Genomic DNA, 27,619 nt, shown 5'->3' on the forward strand with positions numbered 1-27,619 from the left:
GACTAACTGCAAATGTACAGGCATTGATGACCCACTGTACTATCATGTTCATCTCTACTCTTCCATTCTCAATTTGTATGAATGCAACATTCTCAAAGTGTGAGGGAAGTGAATTCACGTGACAATTCTCACTGCAGAAGCCACTGCCCTTCCCCTTTTAACATAAGATTTTAAAAGATGTTACCAGGAGCATGGGGCGAGCATCTTGTGAATTAACATAGCATGGCAAACTGTAGCTCTATGGATAGTGTTTTTTGCTTCTGAGTCAGAGGATTGTGGGTTCATATCCACTCCAGGAATTCCTGAGCACAAAAATCCAATACTGCCGATCCTGAATAAAAGCAAATTATTGTGGATGCTGGAATCTGAAATTTGAGAAAATGATGGAAAATCTCAGCAGATCTGGCAGCATCTGTAGGGAGAGAAAAGAGGTAATGTTTCGAGTCCAGATGATGCAGAAGCAATGTGGGGGGAAAAAAACTATCACACAGCAAGTGCAAGGGGTCGAAGATCCATTGTTTGGTGTAGCGGACAGGTTCAATAAGGCATTCAAAAAATAATTGGACTGTTATTTGGAAAGGAACAAAATGTGGGGTTATGAGGTGGTTGGCACGAAGTGACATGCTCATTTGGAGAGCTGGTGCAGATACGATGGGCCGAATGGTCTCCTGCACTATAACAATTCTGTGAAATACATTAAAAACATTTGTTCAGGTGTCCTTTGAACTACTATTCTTGCCTGTCAAGATCTCCACTTGAAACACAACATCATAAAACTGCGTTTGGGGTAATCTCTCACCATATCTCACTGGTTATCTTTAGTGTTGAAGTTTAGGTGAGTAGAGTTCAGGAGGTTTGCAGGAGAATTAATTCACAAAATTGCTGCAAAAAGGAATGCTGAGCCTTTCAGAAATGTAATCTTTTTCTAAACCATCCCTTACAATGTCATCTAACATACCATTGCTGAAGACCTTTTTATATCGAGCTATTGTTAGAACTGCAGTGCAAAAGGCAAAGTTTGACCATAGACTCTATACTTTCAGCAGAGCTCAGTCACATCATTAAGTAATTTGAACAAGTTTTCCTGAAGCCTAATGTAATTTCATTACCTTGAATAAAACCACTGTCTGCCCTTCATATCCATTACAATGCAAAATCCACTTTTGTTTTCAACGATGGACAGGCTCATCAACAGTGCAGTCAAGCAGCACTTGCTGAGCAGTAACCAGCTAAGTGATGCTTAGTTTGGGTTCTGTCAGGGCCACTCTACTCCTGACCTCATTAGAGCCTTGTTTCAAACATGGTCAAAAAAACTGAATTCCAGATATAAAGTGAGAGTGACTGCCCTTATCATCAAGGCAGCATTTGACCAAGGAAGGCATCAAGGAGCCCTAGCTAAACTGGAGTCAATAGAAATCGGGAGGAAATTCTCTGCTGGTTGGAGTCATGCGTGGCATGAAGGAAAGGGTTCTGGTTGTTTGAGGTCAGTCATCTCTGCTACAGGACATCAGTGCATGAGATCCTCAGATCTTCATCTACTTCAATTACCTTCCCTCCATTATAAGGTCAGAAGTGGAGACATTTGCTGATGATTGCACAATCTTCAGCACCATTAGTAACTCCACACAAACTGAGGCTATTCGTGTCCAAATGCAATATTACCAGGACAATAGCCAGGTTTGAGTGAACAAGTGACAAATAACATTTGTGCCACACAAGTGTCAGGAAATCACTATATCCAGCAAGAGAGAATCTAATCATCACTCCTTCACACCACTCAATCACCCCCTATCAACATCCTTGGGGTTACCATTGACCAGAAACTGAACTAGACTAACCATATAAATACTGTGGCTAAAAATGTAGGTCAGTGGCGAGGAATCTTGCAACCAGTAAATCACCTTCTGAGTCCCCAAAGCATGCCATCCATCCATAAGTCACAAGTCAGGATTGTTATAGAATACTCTCCTTTGCCTGGATGAGTGAAGCCCCAACAATACTCAAGAGGTTTGACACCATCTAGGACAAAACAATCTGCTTTATTGGCACCCCATTCATCACCATCAACATTCACCCCCTCCCATTGTATATCAATGTGTACCATCTACAAGATGTACTGCAGGAACTCGCCAACACTGAGGCAGCACATTCCAAACCTATGACCTTCTAGAAGGACACGGGCAACAAATACATGGGAACACCACCACCTAGAGGTTCCCCTCCAAGCCACCCACCATTCTGACTTCAAAATATATTGCCATTCCTTCACTGTCGCTGGGTCAAAATCCTGGAACTCCCTCCTTATAGCACTGCGGCTTTACCTACACCACATGGATTGCAATGTTTCAAGAAGGCAGCTCAATGCCACCTTCTGAAGGTCAATTAGGGATGGGCACTAAATGCTGGTCTAGCCACCGACACCCACACCCCCTGAATGAATAAATAAAAATCATTCCGCAGCCTTCCAAATGCATGTGTCAGAATAGACTGAAAATCCATGAAATCTGGTTTCAGCCTGGAATTAATTCTAAATACAAGGCTCTTGATTCCTGCCGTTTTCTGCTCGGCCATTTCTAAATAAGATGGCCATTCAGCCCATCAAGTCTGCACCGGTTCTTGGAAAGAGCACCCCACTCAAACCCACACCTCCATCCTATACCCACAACCCATTTACCCCACCGAACACTAAGGGCAATTTTGGAAACTAAGGAGCAATTTAGCACTAAGGAGCCACTCCACCTAACCTGCACATCTTTGGACTGTGGCAGGAAACCGGAGCACCCGGAGGAAACCCACCCACACATGGGGAGAACGTGCAGACTCCGGGACACAGACAGTGACCCAAGCCGGGAATCGAACCAGGGACCCTGGAGCTGTGAAGCAATTGTGTTACCCACTATGCTACCGTGCTGCCCCAAACTACTGCATGGTTTTAAAAAAAGACTTGGCGGGGGAACACTCGCTCAAACACTCTTAAGAAATTACTTTGAACAAGTGCTGTCATGATTTGTACTCCTCGAATATTTGTTGCGTGTGCCCCCGGCCCCCGGCCCCCGCCCCCCGCCGGGAGAGCAGGCCGCTGATCACTGGCGTCTCCACTTCCCCAAAGGGGAAAGGAGCCTATAGTCATCTGGGACTATGGCGACTTAACTTTTACAGTATCAGTCTGGGGTGGTGGGTGGGGAGTGATACCCACCCTCCTGGCCCAGGGCAGATGCAGGCCCAGACCTGCCTTTAGGACACGCCTCCTTTGCAGGTTCTTCCAATCAGATTATTTGAGGATGCCAAGATCCTGTCAATCATCCAGTCCAGGTATGAGGAGCCCGGCCCCTTTCCGCAATTAGCAAATGATGATATAGAGCAGGGCGGGGAGGGAAGTACAGACAGAGTTAGTTCCTGTTGTCCTGGAGTTTGTGTCCTGGGAATTGATCCAAGTGAGGATGTTTGCAGTAATATTGGCAGCGTGTTTGCTGGCCTTGCCGGTTTGCAGTGCAGGTAAGGCTGTGGAGGAGGGAGTTGCTGTTGCTGGGGGAGGGGGCGCTCACTGTGAAATTGCTCCGCTCTCAGTGAGTGGAGGGAGCCGGGCGCTCCGAGATTTCACTGGACACCCAATCGTTCAAGTTCCGTCCGCCTGAGTGATGGCACAAGTCTCAGATCAATGCACTTTAAAAAAAATTCATTCAAACATTCACTTTAAAACAGAAAGATTTTAATTCCCTGTTACGTCCAAGGAAAAAGTTAGTGTTGTTCCAGAGTCAATGTCTGAGCCGGGACTGGGCTGATTTCGCTGATCGCAACTGAACAATTGGACTGGGCGCAGCTTCCATTTGTCCCCAGTCTATCCAGCATTGTACTGGCACTAAAGAGAAAATACACTTTTATTATTGTGAAGGCGAGGACAGTGAATATGTCGGGGTTTCTGTCCTGCATTTGGGAACATTCTTGTGTAAATTGTATTAGAATAAAACATGCTAATGGCGAGTTACTGATTCCCAGGCTGTAAATTAGTTTAAGGTTGGATTAATGATCGGAAGGAAAACTCTTCTCGTTACAAGTTGTAGTGAAATTATAAACCTTTTTGAATGCCACGTTGCTGCAATCTAACCGTTCTGCCTTGCGGTAGGGGAGACAGTGAACTATCTAATCTTGGATCATCACAGAGTTTTAACACTTGGTGCCCGCCATTGTTTGTACCACTGACGATTCGGTTAATCTCTGAAACATTATCAGGATATAATACAATTAGAATGGGCGCAGCTTCCATTTCTCGTTTTGTCCCCAGTCTGACCAGCATTGTGCTGGGACTAAAGACAAAATACACTTATTATCGTGAAGGCGAGGAGAGAAAATGCTGGAGAAATCAGCAGGTCTGACCGCATCAATCAAAATAACTTGATTTACAAATTTTGCCACCATCTGCCTTTGTTTGTACCGCTGACATTCAGTTAATCTGTCACTAAAACGTTATTAGGTTATAATGTTGTTCAAAAATACAATGGTGTGTACTAGTTTGGCTGAATAGAGTAAACGCCATTTGGGGAGTTAACATGTAATGTAATTTGAAATAATGTTGCCCTCCTGCATTAGTTAATTATTGTAGTTTAATTCCATAGGACTGTGTAGAGCAGAAGGCCTTACCTCTGAGATAATGTGATTTAGCATCCAACATGACTATCTTAAATCACAAAGCAGTTTCCTTTTACATAGAACATAGAACGATACAGCGCAGTACAGGCCCTTCGGCCCACGATGTTGCACCGACATGGGATGTCAAAAACTAAAGGCCATCTAACCTACACTATGCCATTATCATCCATATGCTTATCCAATAAACTTTTAAATGCCCTCAATGTTGGCGAGTTCACTACTGTTGCAGGTAGGGCATTCCACGGCCTCACCACTCTTTGCGTAAGAAACCTACCTCTGACCTCTGTCCTATATCTATTACCCCTCAATTTAAGGCTATGTCCCCTCATGCTAGCCACCTCCATCCGCGGGAGAAGGCTCTCACTGTCCACCCTATCTAACCCTCTGATCATTTTGTATGCCTCTATTAAGTCACCTCTTAACCTTCTTCTCTCTAACGAAAACAACCTCAAGTCCATCAGCCTTTCCTCATAAGATTTTCCCTCCATACCAGGCAACATCCTGGTAAATCTCCTCTGCACCCGTTCCAAAGCTTCCACGTCCTTCCTGTAATGAGGCGAACAGAACTGTACGCAATACTCCAAATGCGGCCGTACCAGAGTTTTGTACAGCTGCAACATGACCTCGTGGCTCCGGAACTCAATCCCTCTACCAATAAAGGTCAACACACCATAGGCCTTCTTCACAACCCTATCAACCTGGGTGGCAACTTTCAGGGATCTATGTACATGGACACCGAGATCCCTCTGCTCATCCACACTACCAAGAATTTTACCATTAGCCAAATATTCTGCATTCCTGTTATTCTTTCCAAAGTGAATCACCTCACACTTCTCTACATTAAACTCCATTTGCCACCTCTCAGCCCAGCTCTGCAGTTTATCTATGTCCCTCTGTAACCTGCAACATCCTTCCACACTGTCTACAACTCCACCGACTTTAGTGTCGTCTGCAAATTTACTCACCCAACCTTCTGTGCCCTCCTCTAGGTCATTTATAAAAATGACAAACAGCAACGGCCCCAGAACAGATCCTTGTGGTACGCCACTTGTAACTGAACTCCATTCTGAACATTTGCCATCAACCACCACCCTCTGTCCTCTTTCAACTAGCCAATTTCTGATCCACATCTCTAAATCACCCTCAATCCCCAGCCTCCGTATTTTATGCAATAGCCGACCGTGGGGAACCTTATCAAACGCTTTACTGAAATCCATATACACCACATCAACTGCTCTACCCTCATCTACCTGTACAGTCACCTTCTCAAAGAACTCGATAAGGTTTGTGAGGCATGACCTACCCTTCACAAAACCATGCTGACTATCCCTAATCATATTATTCCTATCTAGATGATTATAAATCGTATCTCTTATAATCCTCTCCAAGACTTTACCCACAACAGACGTGAGGCTCACCGGCCTATAGTTACCGGGGTTATCTCTACTCCCCTTCTTGAACAATGGGACCACATTTGCTATCCTCCAGTCCTCTGGCACTATTCCTGTAGCCAATGATGACATAAAAATCAAAGCCAAAGGCTCAGCAATCTCTTCCCTGGCTTCCCAGAGAATCCTAGGATAAATCCCATCAGGCCCCGGGGACTTATCTATTTTCACCTTGTCCAGAATTGATGGAGATTTTATTTGATGCATGGTCGGAAATAGTTAAGTGAAAGGTGGAAAGAGAGTCTTATTTCTGCAGAAGTATCAAGAGCTCCAGTTAAGATCTGCAAAAGGTCAGTTATGGGGAAGCCCCAAGTGTGACTTTAGTACCTTCCAAACCCATGACCACAACCATCTAGAAGGACAAGGGCAGCAGATACCTGGGAACCCCACCACCTGGAGGTTTCCCTCTCCACGCACCATCCTGACATGGAAATATATTGTCGTTCTTTCACTGTTGCTGGGTCAAAATCCTAGTATTCCCTCCCTCACAGCACAATGGATATACCTACACCACATAGACTGCAGCAGTTCAAGAAGGCAGCTCACCACCACATTGTGACGGGCAACCAAGGGTGGGCAATAAATGCTGGACTAGCCAGTGACCCCCCCCCCCCCCCCCATCCTGTAAATGAATTTTAAAAGCGACATGTATCTTGTGTACTTATTGAGTCATGAGACTGTTACCTGATGTGACTAGGGTGAATATTTTTTTAAGGTGTTTGAACACACTTCACCATTATATTAAGAGCTTTTTGTTTTGAAATGACCTATTGAGTTCTGAAACAAGATTTAATTTCCATTTTTTTCATTCCTTCCTTAATGTCACAGTAGCACAGTGGTTAACACTGTTGCTTCACAGCTCCAGGTTCGATTCCCAGCTTGGGTCACTGTCTGTGTGGAGTCTGTATGTTCTCCCTGTGTTTGCGTGGGTGTTCCATTTTCTTGCCACAAATCCCGAAAGACGTGCTTGTTAGGTGAATTAGACATTCTGAATTCTCCCTCTGTGTACCCGAACAGGCGCTGGAATGTGGCGACTCGGGGCTTTTCACAGTAACTTCATTGTAATGTTAATGTATGCCTACTTGTGACAATAACTATTATTGAGAATGTGTAATTGCAGTAAAATGTACACCCAATTGGTATTTTAACGCTGAAAGCCACGTAGTGTTGGTGTATATATTGTCCTCGCCTATCCTGAACTGTAGCTGTATACCTGGGAAGGTGTGTGTGGTTGTAACTATCATGACACTATAGAAGGGTGTGGTTGATTACTGATCCTTCCGGGATAAAGTTTAGAATTACAACAAGCCCAGTTAGTCACAAGGTTTTTAAGCTGAACCTGAAGGGACATCATTACATGATTAGAATTCAAGTTCAAATAGTTAACTATAAGAATAACGGTTTCCTTTGATTTCTTTGCATTCTCAGCCTTTGCTATGTGTAACAGTGGTGTGGGTGCCTCTTGTTCTCTCCCTTTTAAATACCAGCTTGGTATTTTCTTCTCTGCGTGGGGGATGGGTTGGGTTGAAAACCTATTCTGAACAAACAACAATACAGCAAAGGAATGGGCCCTTCAGCCCTCCAAACCTGTACCGGTCATGATACGCGCTTGGCCCAATCCCTCAGCACTTCCTAGTGCCATATTCCTCTATACCCATCCTGTCCATTTAAGAGCAGCATGGTAGCATAGTGGTTAGCACAGTTGTTTCACCGCTCCCAAGGTCCCAGGTTCAATTCCCGACTGGGTCACTCTCTGTGCGGAGTCGGCACATTCTCCCTGTGTCTGTGTGGGTTTCTTCCGTGTGCTCCGGTTTCCTCCCACAGTCCAAAGATGTGCAGGTGGATTGGCCATGCTAAATTGCCCTTAGTGTCCAAAAGATGTTAAGTGGGGGTTACGGGGATAGGATAGAAACGTGGGATTCAGTAGGGTGCTCTTTGTAAGGGCTAGTGCAGACTCAATGGGCTAAATAGCCTCCTTCTGCACTGTAAATTCTATGATTTGCCAAGATGCCTTTTGAATGCTGTTAGAAGGCATCTGCTTTCAGAACCTCCCCTGGCAAAATGTTCCAGACACTCACCAACCACTGTGTAAAAAGAAAACAAAAAACGTGCCACGCACATCTCCTCTAAACTTTACACATCCACTCTATCCATGCCTCTCATAATCTTGTAAGCATCTATCAGCTCGCCCCTCAGCCTCCATCATTCTAATGAAAACAGCCCAAATCTATTCAGCCTCTCCGCACAGCTAACACCCAGACCAGTCAATATCCTGGTAAACATCCTCTGCACCCTTTCAAGCCTTCACATCCTTCTGGTAGTGTGCCGATCAGAATTGTGGCACGGTAGCACAGCAGTTAGCACTATTGCTTCACAAGGCCAGGGTCCCTGATTCAATTCCCGCTTGGGTCACTTTCTTTGCAGAGTCTGGCCGTTCTCCCCATGTCTGCGTGGATTTCCTCTGGGTGCTCCAGTTTACTTCACAAGTTCTGAAAGACGTGCTTGTTAGGTGAATTGAACATTCTGACTTCTCCCTCTTGTGTACCTGAACAGATTAGAGGATTTTCACAGTAACTTCATGCTTCATTGCAGTGTTAATGTAAGCCTAGCTGTGACAATAATAAAGATTATTATTGCGCGAAATATTCCAAATGCGGCAGTACCGAGGTTCTATACAACTGTAGCATGACTTGCCAGTTTTTATACTCGAACGCTGTCCAATGAAGGCAAGCATTCCGTATGCTACCTTGACTACCTTGTTCTTGACTACCTTGTCCACGTGTGCTGTCACTTTCAAAGATCTGTGGACCTGTACGTGCAGATATCTGACTTTCAATATTCCTAAGAATTTTGCCATTGACTGTATATTTCCTCTCTGTTAGACCTACCAAAATGCATTACCTCACATTTGTCCGGATTAAACTCCAATTGTCATTTCTCTGCCCAAGTCTCCAACCTATCTATATCCTGCTGTATTCTCTGGCAATCCTTAACTCAATCTGCCATTCCACCAACCTTGGTGTCATCTGCGAACTTGCTAATCAGACCAGCTACATTTTCCACCCAAGCCGTTTATGTATAATGTAACCAACAGAGGCCCCTGCACAGATCCCTGTGTAACTCCACTAGTCACAATCTTCCATTCAGAAAAACACCCTTCTACTGTTATCTTCTGTGACCGAGCCAGTTCTGTATCCATCTTGCCACCTCACCTCTAATCCTGTGTGACTTCACCTTTTGTACCAGTCTGCCATGAGACACCTTGTCAAAGGCTTTACTGAAGTCCATGTAAACAACATCCACCATTCTCCTGACATCAATCACCTTTGTCACCTCCTCAAAAATCTTGATCAAGTCAGTGAGGCACGACCTACCCTTCACAAAACCATGCTGTCTATCACTAATGAGTCCATTTGATTCCAAATGGGTGTAAATCCTGACCCTGACCATTCTCTCCAATAATTTACCTATTACCGATGTGAGGCTCACTGGCCTATAGTTTCCTGGATTATCCGTACTATCTTTCTTAAACAGAGGTACCATATTAGCTTATCTCCAGTCCTCTGGGACCTCGCCTGTCAGTCAATGCCCCAGCAGTTTCCTCTCTCGCTTCCCTCAGTATTCTGGGGTAAATCCCATCAGGCCCAGGAGATTTATCTACCTTAATGTCTTTTAAAACACCCAATAACACTTCCTTTTTGAGGTCAACATAACCCAGACTGTTTACACACCCTATTCAAGAATCATCTTCCACAAAGTCCCTTCATTTCATACCTTACCCATTTCCTCTGGCTCAACACATAGATCCCTGCCACTGTCCTTGAGTGGTGCAATCCTTTCTCTGGCCACACTCTTGCCTTTTACATATGAATAAAACACTTTGGGATTCATCTTAAATCCTACTTGCCAAGGATTTCATGACCCCTCCTAGACCTCCTAATTTCCAGTTTAAGTACCTTCCAACTTTCCTTGTACTCCTCGAGGCTTTTGACTATCCCCACCCTTCTAGACTGAACAAAACCTTCCTTTTTATTTTTGACAAGGTTCACAGTATCCCTCATTATCCAAGGCTCCCTAAAATTCCTGTTTTGATTTGATTTGGTTTGATTTATTATTGTCACATGTATTAGTTTACAGTGAAAAGTATTGTTTCTTGCATGCTGTACAAACAATGCATACCGTACATAGGGAAGGAAGGAGAGACTGCAGAATATAAAGTTACAGTTATAGCAAGGTGTAGAGAAAAGATCAACTTAATACAAGGTAGGTCCATTCGAATGTCTGATGGCCGTAGGGAAGAAGCTGTTCTTGAGTCGGTTGGTACGTGACCTCAAACTTTGGTATCTTTTTCCTGATGGAAGAAGGTGGAAGAGAGTATGTCCGGGGTGCATGGGGTCCTTAATCATGCTGGCTGCCTTTCCGAGGCAGCGGGAATTGTAGACAGAGTCAATGGATGGGAGGCTGGTTTGCGTGATGGACTGGGCTACATTCACGACCTTTTGTAGTTTCCTGTGGTCCTGGGCAGAGCAGGCTCCATACCAAGCTGTGATACAACCAGAAAGAATGCTTTCTTTTTAAAAAATATTTTTATTCTCCTCCTTTTTCACATTTTCTCCCAAATTTACACCCACCAACAATAAACGGTAATCAGCAACAAATATGTCAATCCCCATAACAATAACAACGATCCCATCCTCCCACCAAACCCCAACCATTAGCCCGCATGTTTACATAAACAAATGACAAAAAGGAATCAGGGATCACCCTTAATACACACAGCCCCCTCCACCCATCCCCCCCCCCCAACTAATGTTCGATGTTATCCAGTTCTTGAAAGTGCATAATGAATAATGCCCATGAATTGTAGAACCCTGCCATCCTTCCCCTCAGTTCAAACTTAACCTTCTCAAGGGTCAAGTATTCCAACAGGTCCCCCCCGCCACACCAGGGCACAGGGTGGAGAGGCCGCTCTCCATCCCAGCAGGATCCGCCTTCAGGCGATCAACGAGGCGAAGGCTACGATATCTGCCTCTGCATCCGTTTCCAACCCTGGCTGGTCCGACACCCCGAATATGGCCTCCCGGGGACCCGGGCCCAGTTTCACGTGCACCACCTTGGAAATTACCCTAAAAACCTCCTTCCTGTAATCCTATAGCTTTGGACAGGACCAAAACAAATGAATGTGATTAGCGCCCCCCACCCCCCCCCCCCCCCCCCTCCCCTCCCCCAACGCTCGCACACATCTTCTACTCCTTCAAAGAAATGGCTCATTCCCGCTCTCGTGAGGTGTGCTCTGTATACCACCTTCAGCTGTATCAGCCCAACCTCGCACACGAGGTAGAGGCATTTACTCTCCGGAGCACCTCACACCAGACCCCCTCCTTTATAACCTCTCCCAAATCTTCCTCCCACTTCGCTTTGATGCCTTCCAGTGGTGCCTTATCCTCTTCCAAAATAGCTGCATAAACCACTGACACTACCCCCTTCTCCAGTCCCCCTGTCGTCCGCATCTCCTCCAGCAATGTGGAGGCCAGTTCCTCTGGGAAGCTCTGTATCTCCTTTCTGGCAAAATCTCGAACCTGCATGTATCTAAACATTTCCCCCTGCACCAGCCCAAACTTCGCTTCCAGCTCCTTCAATCCTGCAAACCGACCCCTAAGAAACAAATCTATTAGTGTCTTAATCCCCTTCTCCTCCCATTTCTGAAAGTTTCCATCCCACCTCCCTGACTCAAACCTGTGGATCTCCCGAATCGGCATTTCCCTTGACCCTGCCCCGAATCCGAAGTGTTGGTGAAACTGCCTCGAAATTCTCAATGAAGCTATTATTACTGGACTCCCTGAGTATTTCCCCAGAGCTATCTGGAGCGGCGCTGTTACTAGTGCTTTCAGTCCCGACTCCCTGCACAAACTCTCCTCCATTCTGACCCACTTGTGCAAACTCCACATGGACAGTGACCCAGGGCCGGGATCGAACCTGGGACCTCGGCGCCGTGAGGCTGCAATGCTAATCACTGCGCCACCGTGCTGCCCTGTTGGTAGGCTTTCTTAACGATAGTGTCAGCATGGGGAATCAGGACAGGCTGTTGGTAATCTGTACACCTAAAAACCTGACGCTCTCGACCCTTTCGACTTCGTTCCCATTGATGTAGACAGGGGCATGTTCTCCACTACGCTTCCTGAAATCTATGACAATGTCCTTCGTTTTGTTGACATTGAGGGAGAGATTATTGTCGTCGCACCAGTTCACCAGATTCTCTATCACATTCCTTACTCTGCCCGTAATTGTTTGAAATCCGACCCACTATGGTGGTGTCATCAACAAATTTGCAAATCGAGTTGGAGGGGAATTTGGCCACACAGTCATAGGTGTATAAGGAGTTTAGTAGGGGGCTGAGGACACAGCCTTGTGGGGCAACGGTGTTGCCTATCTTTACTGATTGTCGCCTGTGGATTAGAAAGTTCAGGATCCAGAGGGAGGAGCAGCTGAGGTCAAGGCCACGGAGTTTGGAGATGAGTTTCGCTTAGGAATGATGGTGTTGACGGCTGAGCTGTAGTCGATAAATAGGAGCTTGACATTGGTGACTTTGTTATCTAGGTGTTCCAGGGTAGAGTGCAGGGCCATGGAGATGGCATTTGCCGTGGACCTGTTGCAGCGGTAGGCGAATTGTATTGGATCGAGGCTGGAGTTGATTTGTACATTTTGAATGTCTCCATCAAATCTCCTCTCCACTCCTTTTTAAGACCAAAAACTCCATTCCTGTAATTGGAGTCCCCTATCATTGGAACAATTCTAATGAATCTTTCAGCTACCTGCATAATATGTGTTCACATCCCTCCTGAAGTGTCGTGCCCAGAATTGGACACAATATTCCAATTTGGGTTAAACCATATTATTTCGAAAGGTTCACCGCACCTTCATTGCTTTACTCTGTGCCTTTGTAAAAGCCCAGATCCTGAAGGCCTCACTGGCCACTTTCTCCACCTGATCTGTCACCTTCAATGTGCACCCCCTCTGTATTGTTTAAATGTATCATCTCCTATTTTTGCATTGAATTTGAACTGCCACGCCTGCCCATTTCCCCCAATTTGCCTATGTCCTTTTGAAGTCTATTCTATCTCCCTCACAGTTCATAATACTTCCCAAGTTTTAGCTTTTGCACATTTTGAATTTGTCCTGTGTTCCCACTTCTAAGTCATTAATATGGATCAAGAAAAGCATTGGTTCCAGAACTCCACTGTATACCGCCCACATTCCAAAAAAGAATAACATTAATGTTTCCAGTCATTTGGCCAGCTTGTTATCCATGCGGCCACTCACCCTTTTATTCCATGGGCTTTGTTGATGGGTATGTTATGGTACTTATCATTTGCTTTTGGAAATCCATGTGCATGACAACAGGCCTATTCCCCTTGTCAAAAATATTCAAGTTAGTTCTGTGTGATTTGCCTCTTGTGCTGGAATCTGTATTTGTCCCAGTGACACGTTTGTCCAGGATTATTGTTTTGGAGATGTTTCCCCATCACTGAGGTTAGACTGACTGGCCTGTGGCTGCAGGGCTTATCCTTGCACCATTTTTTTAAACAAAGGTGTAACATTTAAACATGCAATGTTAGCATTCAAGTCAAGAGGGCTAGAATACAAGACGCGCTATACTTCTCTGAGGCTATATAAGGCTCTAATCAGACCCCATTTGGAGTATTGTGAGCAGATCCATATCTGAGGAAGAATGTGCTGGCCTTGGAAAGGGTCCAGAGGAAATTCACAAGAATGATCCCTGGAATGAAGAGCTTGTCATATGTGGAGCAGTTGAGGACTCTGGTCTATACTTTTGGAGTTGAGAAGGATGAGGGGGAGAATCTTATTGAAACTTACAGGATACTGCGAGGAGTGGACATGGAGAGCATGTTTCCACTAGTACGAAAACCAGAACCCAAGGGCACGGCCTCAAACTGAAGGGACAATCCTTTAAAACTGAGATGAGGAGGAATTTCTTCAGCCAGAGGGAGGTGAATCTGTGGAACTCTTTGCTGCAGAAGGCTGTGGAGGCCTGTCACCTGAGAGTACCTTTAAAAAAATGGGTGTTTATTACTGCAGTGATGTCAGAGTGGGTGGAGCTGGGCTGTCTGTCAGCTTTTTACTTTTGCTTTAGGCTTTTTGCTGCAGGGTGGGTTTGGTTTCATTTTAGTTTTGGAGAAGCTGAAATCACAGCAGGATGTGTATGAATGTCCATTTGCTGATTTCAATGTGGTAACTTCTCAAAGATCAGTTGTGTTAAAAGGGTATTTTGCCTTCTGGATGTTGTTTGGGAATTTATTAAGGATTACTTAGTGTTGTATTCTTTGGGGGTTGTATTTGAATTGATGGTTGCTAAGATGTTCACTATATGTTTTAAAAAGGTTAACTTGACTTCATAGAATACACATTGTTTTGCTTTAAAAAGTACTTTTCCATTTCTGCTGTACCACACCTGTAGAGTGGGCCGTGTGCTCCCCATACCACAATCTATTAAAAGTTGTGGGTAAGGTGAACTCCATGATACACTTTGGGGTTCTCTATACCCTGTCCCTTAACAAGGCTAAATCGCTGAGTGTCTTTAAAACCGAGATAGATTAATTTCTTGATTTAATAAGAGGATCAAAGGTTACCGGGATGAGAGACATATCAGCCATGATTGAATGGTGGAGCAGACTCGATGGGCCGAATGGCCTAATTCTGCTCCCATGTCTAATGGTCCTATTTTCAATTTCCAGTGTTCCGGAATCATCCAGGATTCTCAGGATATGGAATTGACTAGGAAGCAGACTGTGGTGGATGGATGTTTTCTGAAGTGCGGAGTAGCATTATAAAGTTTACAGATTTACTTGGTAAAATAAAGTTCCTTCACTGTTGCTGGGTCAATCAAAATCTTCAAACTCCCTTTCGAACAGCAATATGGGTGATCCTACAACACAGCGGTTTATGAAGGAAGCTCGCCACCATCGCCTCCTGGGCAATAATGGAGGAACAATAAGTGTTATGAACAAATAGAAAAAGGTGAAGTTGGTTGCTGATTTCAGGATAGTCTATGGCAGATGGAGCTCAATGTGGAGAAATGTGAAATTATGAACTTTGGGAAGACTAATAAGGAAGGACTATTACTGGCATGAATTTGAATATATTGGTGCATACAAGCTTTGGTGTTCATAAACCTGATCATGGGAAAGTGCATGTTGATCAGGGCTTTTAAAAGGCAGATACTCTATTGGCATAGAATATTTTTTTAAAAATATATCAAACCTTATGATTACTTGGTTTGGTTAGGGTTCAGCTGGAGTACTGTGGACAATTCTGTCTACCACACTTCAGGAAGGATATCTAACCTCAAAAGTGTTTCCAGGGATGAGGGACAACGTCTTTATAGTGCAGGAGGCCATGCCAACTTAAATCAATCCGCTCCATCCCATTTCACTGCTCTACCCCTGCAGTCCTTCAACTGGCCAAACAATTTGTTATTGAAATCCAAGAAGTTGAGAAAAGTTCAGACTCCTTCCTTGAACAGGCACTTAGGAGGTGATCCATAGAGGTTTAAGATTGAGAGGTTTTGATGGTAAAGACTGAAGTTTATGGATCCATAAAATCCCTACAGTGCCGAAGGAGGCATTTCAGCCCATCAAGTCTGCACCAACTCTCTGAAAGCGCACCTTACCTAGGCCCACCTGTGCCCTGCCCGCATGACTCCACCTAACCAGTACATATTTGGACTGTAGGAGGAAACTGGTGACCCAGCAGAAACTCACATTGGCATCGGTGGATAGTGCAAATTCCACACAGTCACCCAAGGCCGAATTGCTCGTGGTGCTGTGAGGCACTAGTGCTAACCACTGTGCCACATGCCGCCCACCGGATTCTGTAATTCTATGTGATACTTCAACTAATTGCCTGCTTTAAGTCCAGGACAGCCTCCTCCCTTGTAGGACCTTCTCCATACTGGCTTAAAAGGTTCTCCTGGATGCATTTTAAGAATTTTGCTCCCTCTGAACTTTTTATACTTTGACTACCCCAGTTAATGTTGGGGAAGTTGAAATCCCCCACTATCACTATCCTATTACTTTTGCACTTCTGTGAAATTTGCCTACATATCGCTGTTCTATTTCTCTCGGACTGTTAGGAGGCCTATAGAACACTCTCAACAATGTGATTGTTTCTTTTTGGTTTTTAAGTTCGACCCATATGGCTTCAGTTGCAGAGCCTTCTAAGACGTTGTCCCTCACTGCTGTAATCGATTCATGATCAGAATTGCGACAACCCCTCTCCTTCCCTATCTCGCCTGAAGACCCTGTATCCTGAAATATTGAGCTGCCAATCCTGCCCCTCTCTCAACCATGTCTCGGTGACAGCAATTCCATCATATCCCCATATTTTAAGTTGTGCCCTCAATTCATCTGCCTTGTTCGTCAGACTCCTTGCATGAAAATAAATACCATCCACTCTTACCAAACCCCCTTGTAACTTAACTGGTCTAGACATCTATGTCTTCCTGACTCACTTGATTTCTCTTCTAATTTTGGCTGTGCATCTATCCTTGCGGAACCTTCTCTCAAGATCCCAGTCCCCTATCAAGTTAATTGAAACCAAGTTATTTTTCTACCAGTTTGGCAGGCAATCAAGATAGCAAGGCACATAGAATTTACATAGAAATTACAGTGCAGAAGGAGGCCATTAGGCCCATCGAGTCTGCACTGGCTCTTGGAAAGAGCACCCTAACCCCTACCCAAGGTCAACACCTCCACCCTATCCCCATAACTCAGTAACCCCACCCAACACTAAGGGCAATTTTGGACATTAAGGGCAATTTATCATGGCCAATCCACCTAATCCGCACATCTTTGGACTGTGGGAGGAAACCAGAGGACCCGGAGGAAACCCACGCACACACGGGGAGGATGTGCAGACTCTGCACAGACAGTGACCCAAGCCAGAAGTGAACCTGGGACCCTGGAGCTGTGAAGCGATTGTGCTATCCACAATGCTACCGTGCGGCACAGCAGTGATCAAAATACTTGCATGCTTTGCTTTTCATCTTGCTGTTGTTGGTCGTTCTGGGTGAGTGTGCTTAACATTCAATTTGGTTCTGTTTCTTTACTTAACTCTGGAGTCACCAGGTGTCGTTAAAACACCGCCACAAGGTCAAGGTGAGGTTCAAAGCAATAAAACCATACACCAATTAGTAAGTCCAAACAACTGAGTTTATTATAATACAATTATAATAACTACCCATGCACACGCTAAAAGGATTAAACTTACTCCTACCGCTAAATAAACTAATATTTATCTCGAAGGAACTGCTGGGTCAGGGAACAAGGCCTCTTGCTCGGCTCTGGTCTGCAGACTTCAGGTTGGTATAAGTTAAAAGGGGTCAGGAGTGCCTATCTCTGGTAGCGATTGTTGTGAGGCACTTACTTGTTGGCGGCTGCTGTCCGAACCCTCTTCTCTCTCTCGTTCAAGATCTTCTTGGCAAAAGCTGGTCCATGGAGGAGTGATGGTCAAAGAGAGAGGAGGGCTGGATCAGAAGACTGAACCATGTGTGGGACCTGTCTTTTATAGGTCCCAGGGGATCCGCGCCCCTTTGGACGGACTCCCTTACCTGCTTGGAATCGATTGGGTCTCTTCCCAATCAATATGTTTGAATCCCCCAATAATGGGGCAGTTCCTCGGTCACTGGGGCGGTTCTTGGGACCTATTGTTTTGGGCTTCTCTGGCGCCGAAAGGTCTGGCCTTCCATTCAATGTATCGATCTGTGTTTAACTTGTTTCCATTGTATCTGGGGATCGCCCGGTATTGCCTCATTAGTATGTTAACTGGTTTCTTTTCACAGTGCTGTCTGGTTTCTGCAGCAGTCAAAACTGGTTTCTGCAGCAGTCCCAATATACAAGTGCTTTGCAAGCAGCTTGCTTTACAACATGTCCATTTTCCCTGCATTCCTTGCAATCTTCCATTTTGTGTTGGGCAGTGGCCACCCCAGGTGGCTACACTGTATTACCAATAAATGTAGTCCAGAGATGTGCAGGTTAGGTGGTTTTACAGGGATAGGGTGGGGGAATGGGCCTAGGTAGGGTGCTCTTTCGGAAGGTCGGAGCAGACCTCGTGGACAGAATGGACTCCTATACTGTAGAGACTCTGTGGTTCTATGTACAAATAAGTGTTATGATCCTAGTTGATGCAACTGGACAGCAAGGTCCCAGAATAGAACACTGGCTCAAAAAATCCAAACATTTTTACTTGTTTTTGGGAAACCTGATGAACAGAGTCACTGGAATATCTGCAACAACAAACAATTATTAAACATGAGAAGTTTTGACAATAATACAATACTCTCCCACTCTCACTTCATTATAAATGTATGAAAATGTTATGATAACACGGGTTACAAGTTATAAGTTGAGCTATATTGTTCTTGCAGTCCATGTAAACCAAATGTGGTCAGACTCATCCCAAATCATGGGTCAGATGCCACCTAATTGAACTTCTCTGAATTTCTCCTCCAAGCCTCCAGATGTTTATTACATAATTCAGGACCTTGGTTTCCACAAGTATTTCCAAACTCTACTCTCAAAGACATGCCTTTGAATCTTCTTTCAAATAATTCTTTCTCTCTGCTGTTTTCAGCAAGGATCCACTTCCAGTATTTACAATTGTAATTATAACTCTCCTTTAATATATCTCTGTCTTGAATTGCCACGTGCATTCGAGCGTCTCTGCAATCTCTCGGGTTCCCACCCATGCCAGTAGAACACTGCTGCTTCACAGGCTGTATTAAGATGTCACCAAACTTTTGATTTACTTCTGTCTAGTTCCTCACTTTAAATCTGGGTACCACAGACATTTCTAACTGAGTATTTTCTCCGTCTTTCACTTGAATTCCAATGAACAGTACTGTGCTCAAGTCCTAGTTTATTTTGTCTTTCTGAATTCCGTGTTCCTGTGGACCTCCCTTTTCATTCTCTGGTTTCCTGAACTAGCTGTTGTTTAGTTTATGGGACTTGCTTTCCTCCTATTACTCCATTGTCCTACTTATGCTTCTGGCAGAGCTATGAAAGCTGGTGGCCTCTACTGTCTTGGATCCAGTTAAAACTAAACTCTAACGGTCTTTCTAAGTTTTAGGTGACCGGTGGTTGCTAAGCAAGGGCTGAGTCTTTTTTTGTACTTGTTTGCTTTTCACGATGTCAACTTGCCAAGCGCAATGCAGACAGTTTGAAAACAAACCAAAATCCCCATACATGCAAAGGCCTTTGTTTAACAGGAATCTAACTAGAACTTTTAATCCTTGTTACACAGACACACTAAATTAAACTTACTTGAATCGATACCTTGGGCTGGATTCTCCACCAGCGGGTTGCTCCGTTTTGCCGGCAGCCTGGGGGTTTCCCGACGGCATGGGGCTGCCCCACAATGGGAAGCCCCATTGACCGCCTGGCGTAACAGAGCATCCCGCCGACGGGGTGAACCTGAAATGTGGCGAGACGGAGAATTCAGCCCCAAATTTCTATAAATTGCTTAAAACTACCTCAGTTTCCTGACAAGTTAAGTACATTGGCATGCAGCATGTATTCTGAGATCAGTTCCTCAGTAATGCTCAACAAAATAAAATTTCTACCACTGAATTCCCAATCTATCTCCAGGTTAGTGTTTGATGCATTAGACAACTACATTTGCATTGATATAATACACTTAATGATTATGTATTAATGTACTTGTGCATTGAGTATCATCAGTACTTTGTCTCAAATTTTAAAAATATGTTTGTTTTGTTTGTAATTTAATGGCTGTGACATGAAATTTGCATGTGTGTTGACTGCTTTATTAGTAACAACTACGAATAATCTAGTTTTCCCCCCATTTTATTTTGTAACATAATTTGGGGCGGTTTAATGCCCTTTTCTACAATTAAAACATCTTCATTTCATTTGAGTGACAAATGCAACCTGGAATAATGTATTTGCTATGGAATTATAAATGAGTTCTCTTTCATTCCAGTAAAACCACGAAGCTTTCTTGGTAACAAGAGCAACCATGGACTTGAGGTTGACGACTTTGCTGCATCTGTACTAACGAGTGGATTGACTACAGTCTTCTTGCCTTTGGTTTACATTATTGTGTTCATCTTTGGCTTGCCTGCAAATGCTATGGCACTGTGGGTGTTTGTCTGGCGAACCAAAATGAAACATCCGGCAGCTATTTACATGGCCAATTTGGCTTTGGCAGATCTCCTGTTCATCATTTGGTTACCTTTGAAAATTTCCTATCATCTCAATGGCAACAATTGGATTTATGGAGAAGGACTGTGCAAGGTGCTGGTGGTGTTTTTCTATGGAAACATGTACTGTTCAATCCTATTCATGACATGCATCAGTGTTCAACGATACTGGGTTGTTGTTGATCCAATATCTCAATCAAGAAGAAAGACTTCTATTGCCTATGCTGTATCTATTTTCATTTGGATAATATTTGCATTGGGCACTATGCCATTGTACTTAAATATTCAGCAAACAGCAAATGTTACTCGCCTTAATATAACAACCTGTCATGATGTTATGCCTGAAAAGCAGTTGGTTTCCAGCATGTTTGATTATTTTCTCTCTTTGTCTATTGGTGTGTACTTCTTTCCAGCATTGTTGACATTAACTGCATATGTGTTGATGATCAAAACATTGACAGCTTCTACCAATGAAGACAGCATTGGGAAAAGCCGCAGGAGAGCAATTGAGTTGATCGTTACTGTTCTTGCGATGTATTTAGTCTGCTTCACTCCAAGCAATGTTATGCTTATTGTTCATTATTCACTTCTAAAATATGAAAGGAACAGCAATACTTATGCGTTCTATATTGTAAGTCTTTGTCTGTCTGGCATAAATAGTTGCATTGATCCCTTTGTCTATTACTTTGTTTCCAAAGATTTCCGAGACCATGTTAAAAATACTTTGCGATGTCGTAGTGTCAGGGCAGTTAGAAGTATCAAGGCTTCCTTTGCCTCTAAGAAACTTTCCAAAGGATCTGGTTCATATACTTCTGCCAGTAAAGTTACTACCACAACAAGCACACTGCTGAATAAAGTGTGAAGCATTGTTTTTGACCGTTCAATTTCAAACCTTCAGTTGCTCAGCTTTGTACAACAAATCTGTAAATTAATTTGGCCAGTTTAGCCAAGTATTGTCTCACTAGTTTTCTATGAATTGTAAAAATTGCTGAATTATAAACAATTTCTGACTGCCATTTGCTTATGCCGATCAAAGCAATCTTCCCTATTTTACTTGAAAGTGTGTGTATATAGTGTGTAAGAATGTTCAGAATGATCCTACATATTGACGTGTTTCTTGAATCACCCTGGAATTTTTTAAATATTTGATGTTTGACTAGAACACCAACATTTTTTTTGCCTTCCCTTTAACTGCCAAAAGCTTGTACTGTGACTTTAAAAAAAAAAGAATGAACGAATGCGTTGTTCATAATTGGTACAGTAACTGTTGACCTTTTTCTATAACCTGTTTGAATTAAAAAAATAAACTAGAGGGGGGACATGGGATGTTTTAATAGCTGTGTTAAGAATATTAACAAAATTGTACAGTAAAATGTTTTGAAATCTTCAGCTGTTCTCAAAACTCATTTATTTTGAATAAATATTTTTTTTAAATTGTGAAATGTGAACTTTTTATTTTAAAAAAATAAATAAATAAATTTGACCTCCAATAACCTGCCTGCAGACGTGTTATTGCTAGCTGAGACCTGTCTCCAGAGTCTGGTCTGAATCCAAAACAAATTGCAAAATTACAGGGCATTATGGTGACCCACTGGTTTCACATTCACCTTGACTCATCCATTCTCAATAGTTTTGCCCCTTCACTGTATAAGTATAGAATTCTGAGCAAGATTCTTGCTGAAATGTCAACCCGTTGTTCCCCCCTTTTTTTTTTGATGCTCCACCTACTCCACCTTTCAAAGATGCAGATTATACCTGGAATTATATTGTTGATAAGTGGCGAGTGTCTCGTGAATTAATGCTGCCACACTAGCTGCGGATCTATGGGTAGCGTTCTTACTTCTGGGTCAGAAGGTTGTGGGTTCAATTCCACTCCAGGACTTGAGCACAAAATCAAGGTTGACAATTCTGCAGTGCTGAACTAGTGTTGCATTTTTTGGTGGTGCCACTTTTTTCAGATAAACCAAGGCCCCTGCCACCATGGGGATGCAATAGGTCTTGTCACTATTTTCTAAGAAAGCAGAGGAGATGCCTCTGGCGTCCTGGCTAATATTTATCTATCATAACACAAAACTGTAATCTGATTATCAGTTGGCTGGATAGGAGCTTGCTGTTATTTTCATTTGCTGTTATCCACATTTTCCACAAAGAAGACATTGCTGCAGGAGTTCCTTCAGGATGGTGCCTAGGCCGCACTACCTTCAGCTGCTTCAACAATGATCTTCCTCTAACAAAATGGTTTCTGTGTGGAAGGTCATTCAGCTCATGTCTGTGCTGGCCCTCCTCTGAAGGAGCAATTCACCTAGTACCACTCCCTGCCTTTTCTCTGCAAGCCTGCAAAGTTTCCTTGTCAAGATAATTCCCTATAGCCTCAGTTGACGCTGCCTCCATCACTCTCGCAATCGATTCCTGACCCTAACCACCTGTTGTGCGACATTTTCCCTCTGTGTTATTGCTTTTTCCAATTGCCTTAAATCCACACCCTCTGGTTCTCAATCCTTTCACAAGTGTGAACCCTTTCTCCTGAACGACTCTATTCAGACCACCTCGTGATTTTAAATGTTTCCTATCCTCACAACCTTATCTTCAAGGAGAACAGTCCCAACTTCCATCTCTAAGTTAATTTCCTCTTGCCTGGGACCATTCACATTCATCTTTGCTGCAGCCTCTCTACTACCTCGCCATCCATCCTAAGTTGTGGTGCCCAGAGCTGGACACTAGTACACTGGGTGAGAATAACCCAGTGCTTTATGTGTAACTTTAACATGGCTTCCTTGTTTTTGTACTCTTGTGCCCTTCTTGATGAAGTCCAGCATGCTTTAAGCACTCTTTCAGCCTGTCCTGTCACTTGCAATGAATTGTACACATGTCTAGATGTGGTGCTGGTGTCCACCAGGACACACCAGGCCTTCTGCGAGCAGTGGGCGTGCCAGGGACTGCATCACCCTCCCAGTAATGACATTTTGATTTGTTTTTTACTTTGCCGTTTTGTTGTAGTTACAGTGCCTCACCAGGGTCTAAACCCCCCCCCCTCAGTTTTGTAGAATTTTAAAATATATATATAAAAATGGGGGCTTTGGCACAGGCGTATTGTCACTAGACCAATAACTCTGAGACCCTCCGTATGGTCTGCGTTCAAATCCTACTACTGCAGATGGTGAAGTTTGAATTCAACAAAAATCTGGAATGAAAAGTCTAATGATGACCGATGACCATGGAAGCCATTGTTGATTGCAGCATTATATCCTTTGTATTTTATGTTGCCTGTTATTCCTATGGAAATTAATCACTTCACACTTCTCTGCATTAAATTTCATCTGCCGATTGCTCATTTCATCAACCTATATCTTTTGGTCTGTGTGGTGGTATGATTTGCATAACTGTCTGCCATTGGTGCAGAACACCGGCTTACCATTGGCCCTGGTCAGTCATGTGCCTCTCGACCGATTAGTTGAGACCAGTCATGTGACGGCTCTCCGATTGGTCGAGAGGCTGAGTTAACAACGCCTCCATACCGAGGTATAAATAGTCAGAACGCCCGGCGGTCGTCCATTTATTGTAGTCGACCGCAGGGCTAAGTTCTAGCTTATTAAAGCCTAACTTTTGTACAGCAACTCGTCTCACGTACAATTGATGGCTCATCAGTCTGGAAGTTTTAAACTATCCAACTCATTGTCCACAGTTTGTATCATCTGCAAACTTTGTAATTGTGCCCTGTAAACCAAGGTTTATGGGCTGGATTCTCTGTCCCGCCGTGCTACATTTCCATTTAATCCTGCCTGTGGGATGCTCTGTTACGCTGGCCGGTCAATGGGGTTTCCCATTGTGGGGCAGTCCCACGCTGTCGGGAAACCCCTGGGCTGCCAGTAAAATGTAGAATCCTGTTGTGGAGAAACCAGTCCCATATCATTGATAGGTAGTTGGAAGAGCAGAGGTCCCAATACTAATCGCTGGGGAACTCTGCTCACACTCAACCTTCCTCCAGTCTGGTTAAAAACCATTCACCACCTCTGCTGTCACTCCACTAATTTTGTATTTGTGTTGCTACTGTTCATGTTATTCCATTATTCTAACTTTGCTCAAGTCTGTTCTGCAGCAATTCATCAAATGCCTTTTGGAAGTCTCTCAAAAAGATTACCCTTGCGATTAACAAACTTGCTTTTTGCCTGCTGAATTTTCCTTTATTAAGCTGCATTTGCCCAAGTAACTTATTAATTTTGTCCAAATTGATCATTTCTAAAGGCTTTCCCAACGTGGAGGTTAAACGGACCGTCCTGTAATCGCTGGGCTTATCATTTTCACTTTTCTTTGAAGACGATATCCTCTGACATCCCTGTGGTGTCAAGCAGTCCGTTTGTTTGCATGCAGCAAAACCTAGACAACTGTGAGAAGGGGGCAGTCAATGCCGGCCAGGGCATCATACCTAAATGACGCAGCATATGAGACAAGATAAATGAGCTTCTTGCACACATTGAAAAATGGCCTGTACAATGTGGTGGGCATCACAGAGACGTGGCTGTACGTGGTTCAGGGCTGGAAACTAAATATCCAAAGATATGTGCCCTTTCGAAAGGATAGGCAGAGGGGGCGGGGTTGCATTGTTAATAAGGAATGAAATTAAATCAATAGCAAGAAGCAATTTATAGGGTCGGAAGGCGTAGAATCTTTGTGGGTAGAGTTGAGGAAGGAACAAAGATCCTGCTTGGGGTTATGTACAAGCTCCCGAGCAGCAGTCAGGACGTGGGGCAGAAAATCAGGAGATAGAAAAGGCATGTAAAAAAGATAATATTACAATAATCATGGGGGCCTTCAATAAGCAGGCGGACTGAGAAAATCAGGTTGGTAGTGGATCCCCAGAAAGGACTTTGTGGAATGTCTAGGAGATGTTGTTTTTGGAGCAGTTTATGACAGAGCCCAATAGGGAACAGGCAATTCTGGATTTGGAGATGCGTAATGAGGCAGACTTGATTAGGGATCTTAAGGTGAAGGAACCCTTTGGGGGGGGGGGGGGAGGCAGGCAGTGACCACAATGTGATAGAATTTACCCTGCAGTTTGAGAGGGAGAAGCTGGAGTCAGATGTAACCGTTTTACAATTGAGTAAAGACGACTATGAAGACATGAGGGAGGAGTTGGCCAAAGTTGATTGGAAGGGGAACAGCAATGGCCCGTGTTTATGGGCCTATTTGGGAGGCACAACAGAAATTCTTCCCAAGGAGGAAGAAACATGCTAAGGGGAGGACAAGGCAACCATAGCCCATAGCTGACAAGGGAAGTCAAGGACAGCATAAAAGGTGGCCAGTATTAGTGGGAAGTCTTCAAAAGCAAACAGAGGACAACGAAAACAGCAATAATGGGGGAAAAGATGAAATATGAAAATGAAAATATGAGTGCATGCTAGGTAGTAAGATTTCAGGAGGTTTTGCCAATAGACAAGAATGGACCACTGGAAAATGAGGTTCGTAGTAATCGGGAACAAAGAAATGGCAGAGGAACTGAATAGGTACTATGTATCAGTCTTTAAAGTGGGATACACCAATAGCATACCAAACCTTCGAGAGTCAGTGGCAGAGGTCAATGTAGTGGCCATCATTAACGCAAAGGTACTGGGGAAGCTGAAAGGTGGACAAATCACTCTGACCGATGGACTACACCCCAGGGTTCTGAAGGAGATACCTGATGAGATTATGGAGGCACTGGTGGTGATCTTTCAAGAATCACTGGAGGCAGGCAGGTAGGGTCCCAGAGGATTAAAAAATGGCTAATATAGCACTTCTGTTTAAGAAGGGATGGAGGCGGGACTTCCGGTTGCGGCTATGACCAGCTAAGTCGCACGTTTGGCTGCTCCTGCTACAAAGGTGTTTTCGGGCCGATTGGAGGGCCCCAACGGCGCTGTAAGGACAAATCCCGGTGGGGGAAGGCTCCCTGAAGAGAACCAGACCAACTTTATGGTCGGTACCCGGAGTGGGGTGGTAAAGAAAGCAACAGCAGCTCCCAAAAAAAAGCGGGGGAAGAAGACCAAAATGGCGGCTGGTGGCGCACCCGAGGAATGGAGGAAATGGGCGGAGGAGCAGCAGGCCGCTCTCCTGCGCTTCTTTACGGAGCTGAAAATGGAGCTCTTGGAGTCAATGAATGCGACGACCACCAGGCTGATGGGAGCCCAGGCGACCCAAGAGGCGTCGATTCGGGAGCTGCAACAGGAGATGACTGTGAGGGAGGAGGAGGCCACGGTCCTCGTGGGAAAGGTAGAGGTGCACGAGGCACTCCACCTGAAATGGCAGAGCCGTTTTGAGGAGCTGGATACCCGAATGAGGCGGAAGAACCTGAGGATCTTGGGCCTGGCAGAAGGCCTGGAGGGGTCAGACCTCCCGGGATATGTAGCAGAAATGCTGAGCTCCCTGATGGGGGCAGGGGCCGTCCCTTCGCCCCTGGAGCTGGAAGAGGCCTACAGGGTCATGGCTAGGAGGCCAAGAGCAAATGAGCCCCCGAGGGCGGTGCTGGTGCGGTTCCAGCGACTCAGCGATCGTGAGAGAGTGCTGGAGTGGGCCAAGAGGGAAAGGAGCAGCAAGTGGGAGAATTCGACGGTGAGGGTCTACCAGGACTGGAGTGCGGAGGTGGCAAAGCGGCGGGCCCGGTACAACCGGACGAAGGCGGTGCTACATGCAAAACGGATCAGGTTCGGAATGCTGCAGCCAGCGCGCTTGTGGGTCACCTACAGGAACCAACACCACTATTTTGAGTCCCCAGAGGAGGCGTGGGCCTTTGTACAGGAAGAGAAACTGGACTCGAATTAGACCCAGGGGATACTTGGCGGCCGTAGCCGCTCGGGTACTTTCAGCTGAATTCTTTGTTTGGATTTTGAACTCTTGCTGTGGTTTTTCTTCTGATGTTTTTTCCCCCTTTGCCAACTTCCCTTAGTTATTGTTATTGTGGTTATTCATGGTTATTTATGGTTATTTATGCTGTTTGGTAGAGGGCGACTGTTAAGTACATTGTTATTTGTTATTTATCTGTTATTTATAATGTTAAGTTGGGGAGGTGGGACGGGGGGGAGAGCAGATCGGGGATATGGGCTCCTAGGGGGGGTTCTTTTACAGGCATGGACGGGGACGGGGGTGGAACTGAAGATGGTGGGGTGGGGTGTGGCAGGGCGAAAGCGCGGGCTTTCCTCTGTTTTCCCGCGCGCGGGGCAGAGGAGGGGGGGGGGGGAGGAGTGCGGGGCGTGGCTAGCAATGGCGACCTTTCCCGCGCTGGAGCGGGGCCAGGGAGGAGTGGCAAGGGGGGGGAGGC

The 27,619-nt window shown here is 44.7% G+C and overlaps 1 protein-coding gene across 1 annotated transcript; it reads left to right on the forward strand.

Moving 5' to 3' along the window:
* Window positions 1–3,371: 3,371 nt before the first annotated feature.
* LOC119970617 (proteinase-activated receptor 2-like) lies at window positions 3,372–21,773 on the forward strand. The gene is made up of 2 exons (XM_038805531.1): window positions 3,372–3,495; window positions 20,112–21,773. Exons 1-2 carry the CDS (start codon window positions 3,441–3,443, stop codon window positions 21,191–21,193), a joined length of 1,137 nt encoding a protein of 378 aa, XP_038661459.1. The 5' UTR covers window positions 3,372–3,440; the 3' UTR covers window positions 21,194–21,773.
* Window positions 21,774–27,619: the final 5,846 nt, after the last annotated feature.

The sequence above is a fragment of the Scyliorhinus canicula genome, chromosome 8, assembly GCF_902713615.1.
Source record: "Scyliorhinus canicula chromosome 8, sScyCan1.1, whole genome shotgun sequence".
NCBI lineage: Eukaryota > Metazoa > Chordata > Chondrichthyes > Carcharhiniformes > Scyliorhinidae > Scyliorhinus > Scyliorhinus canicula.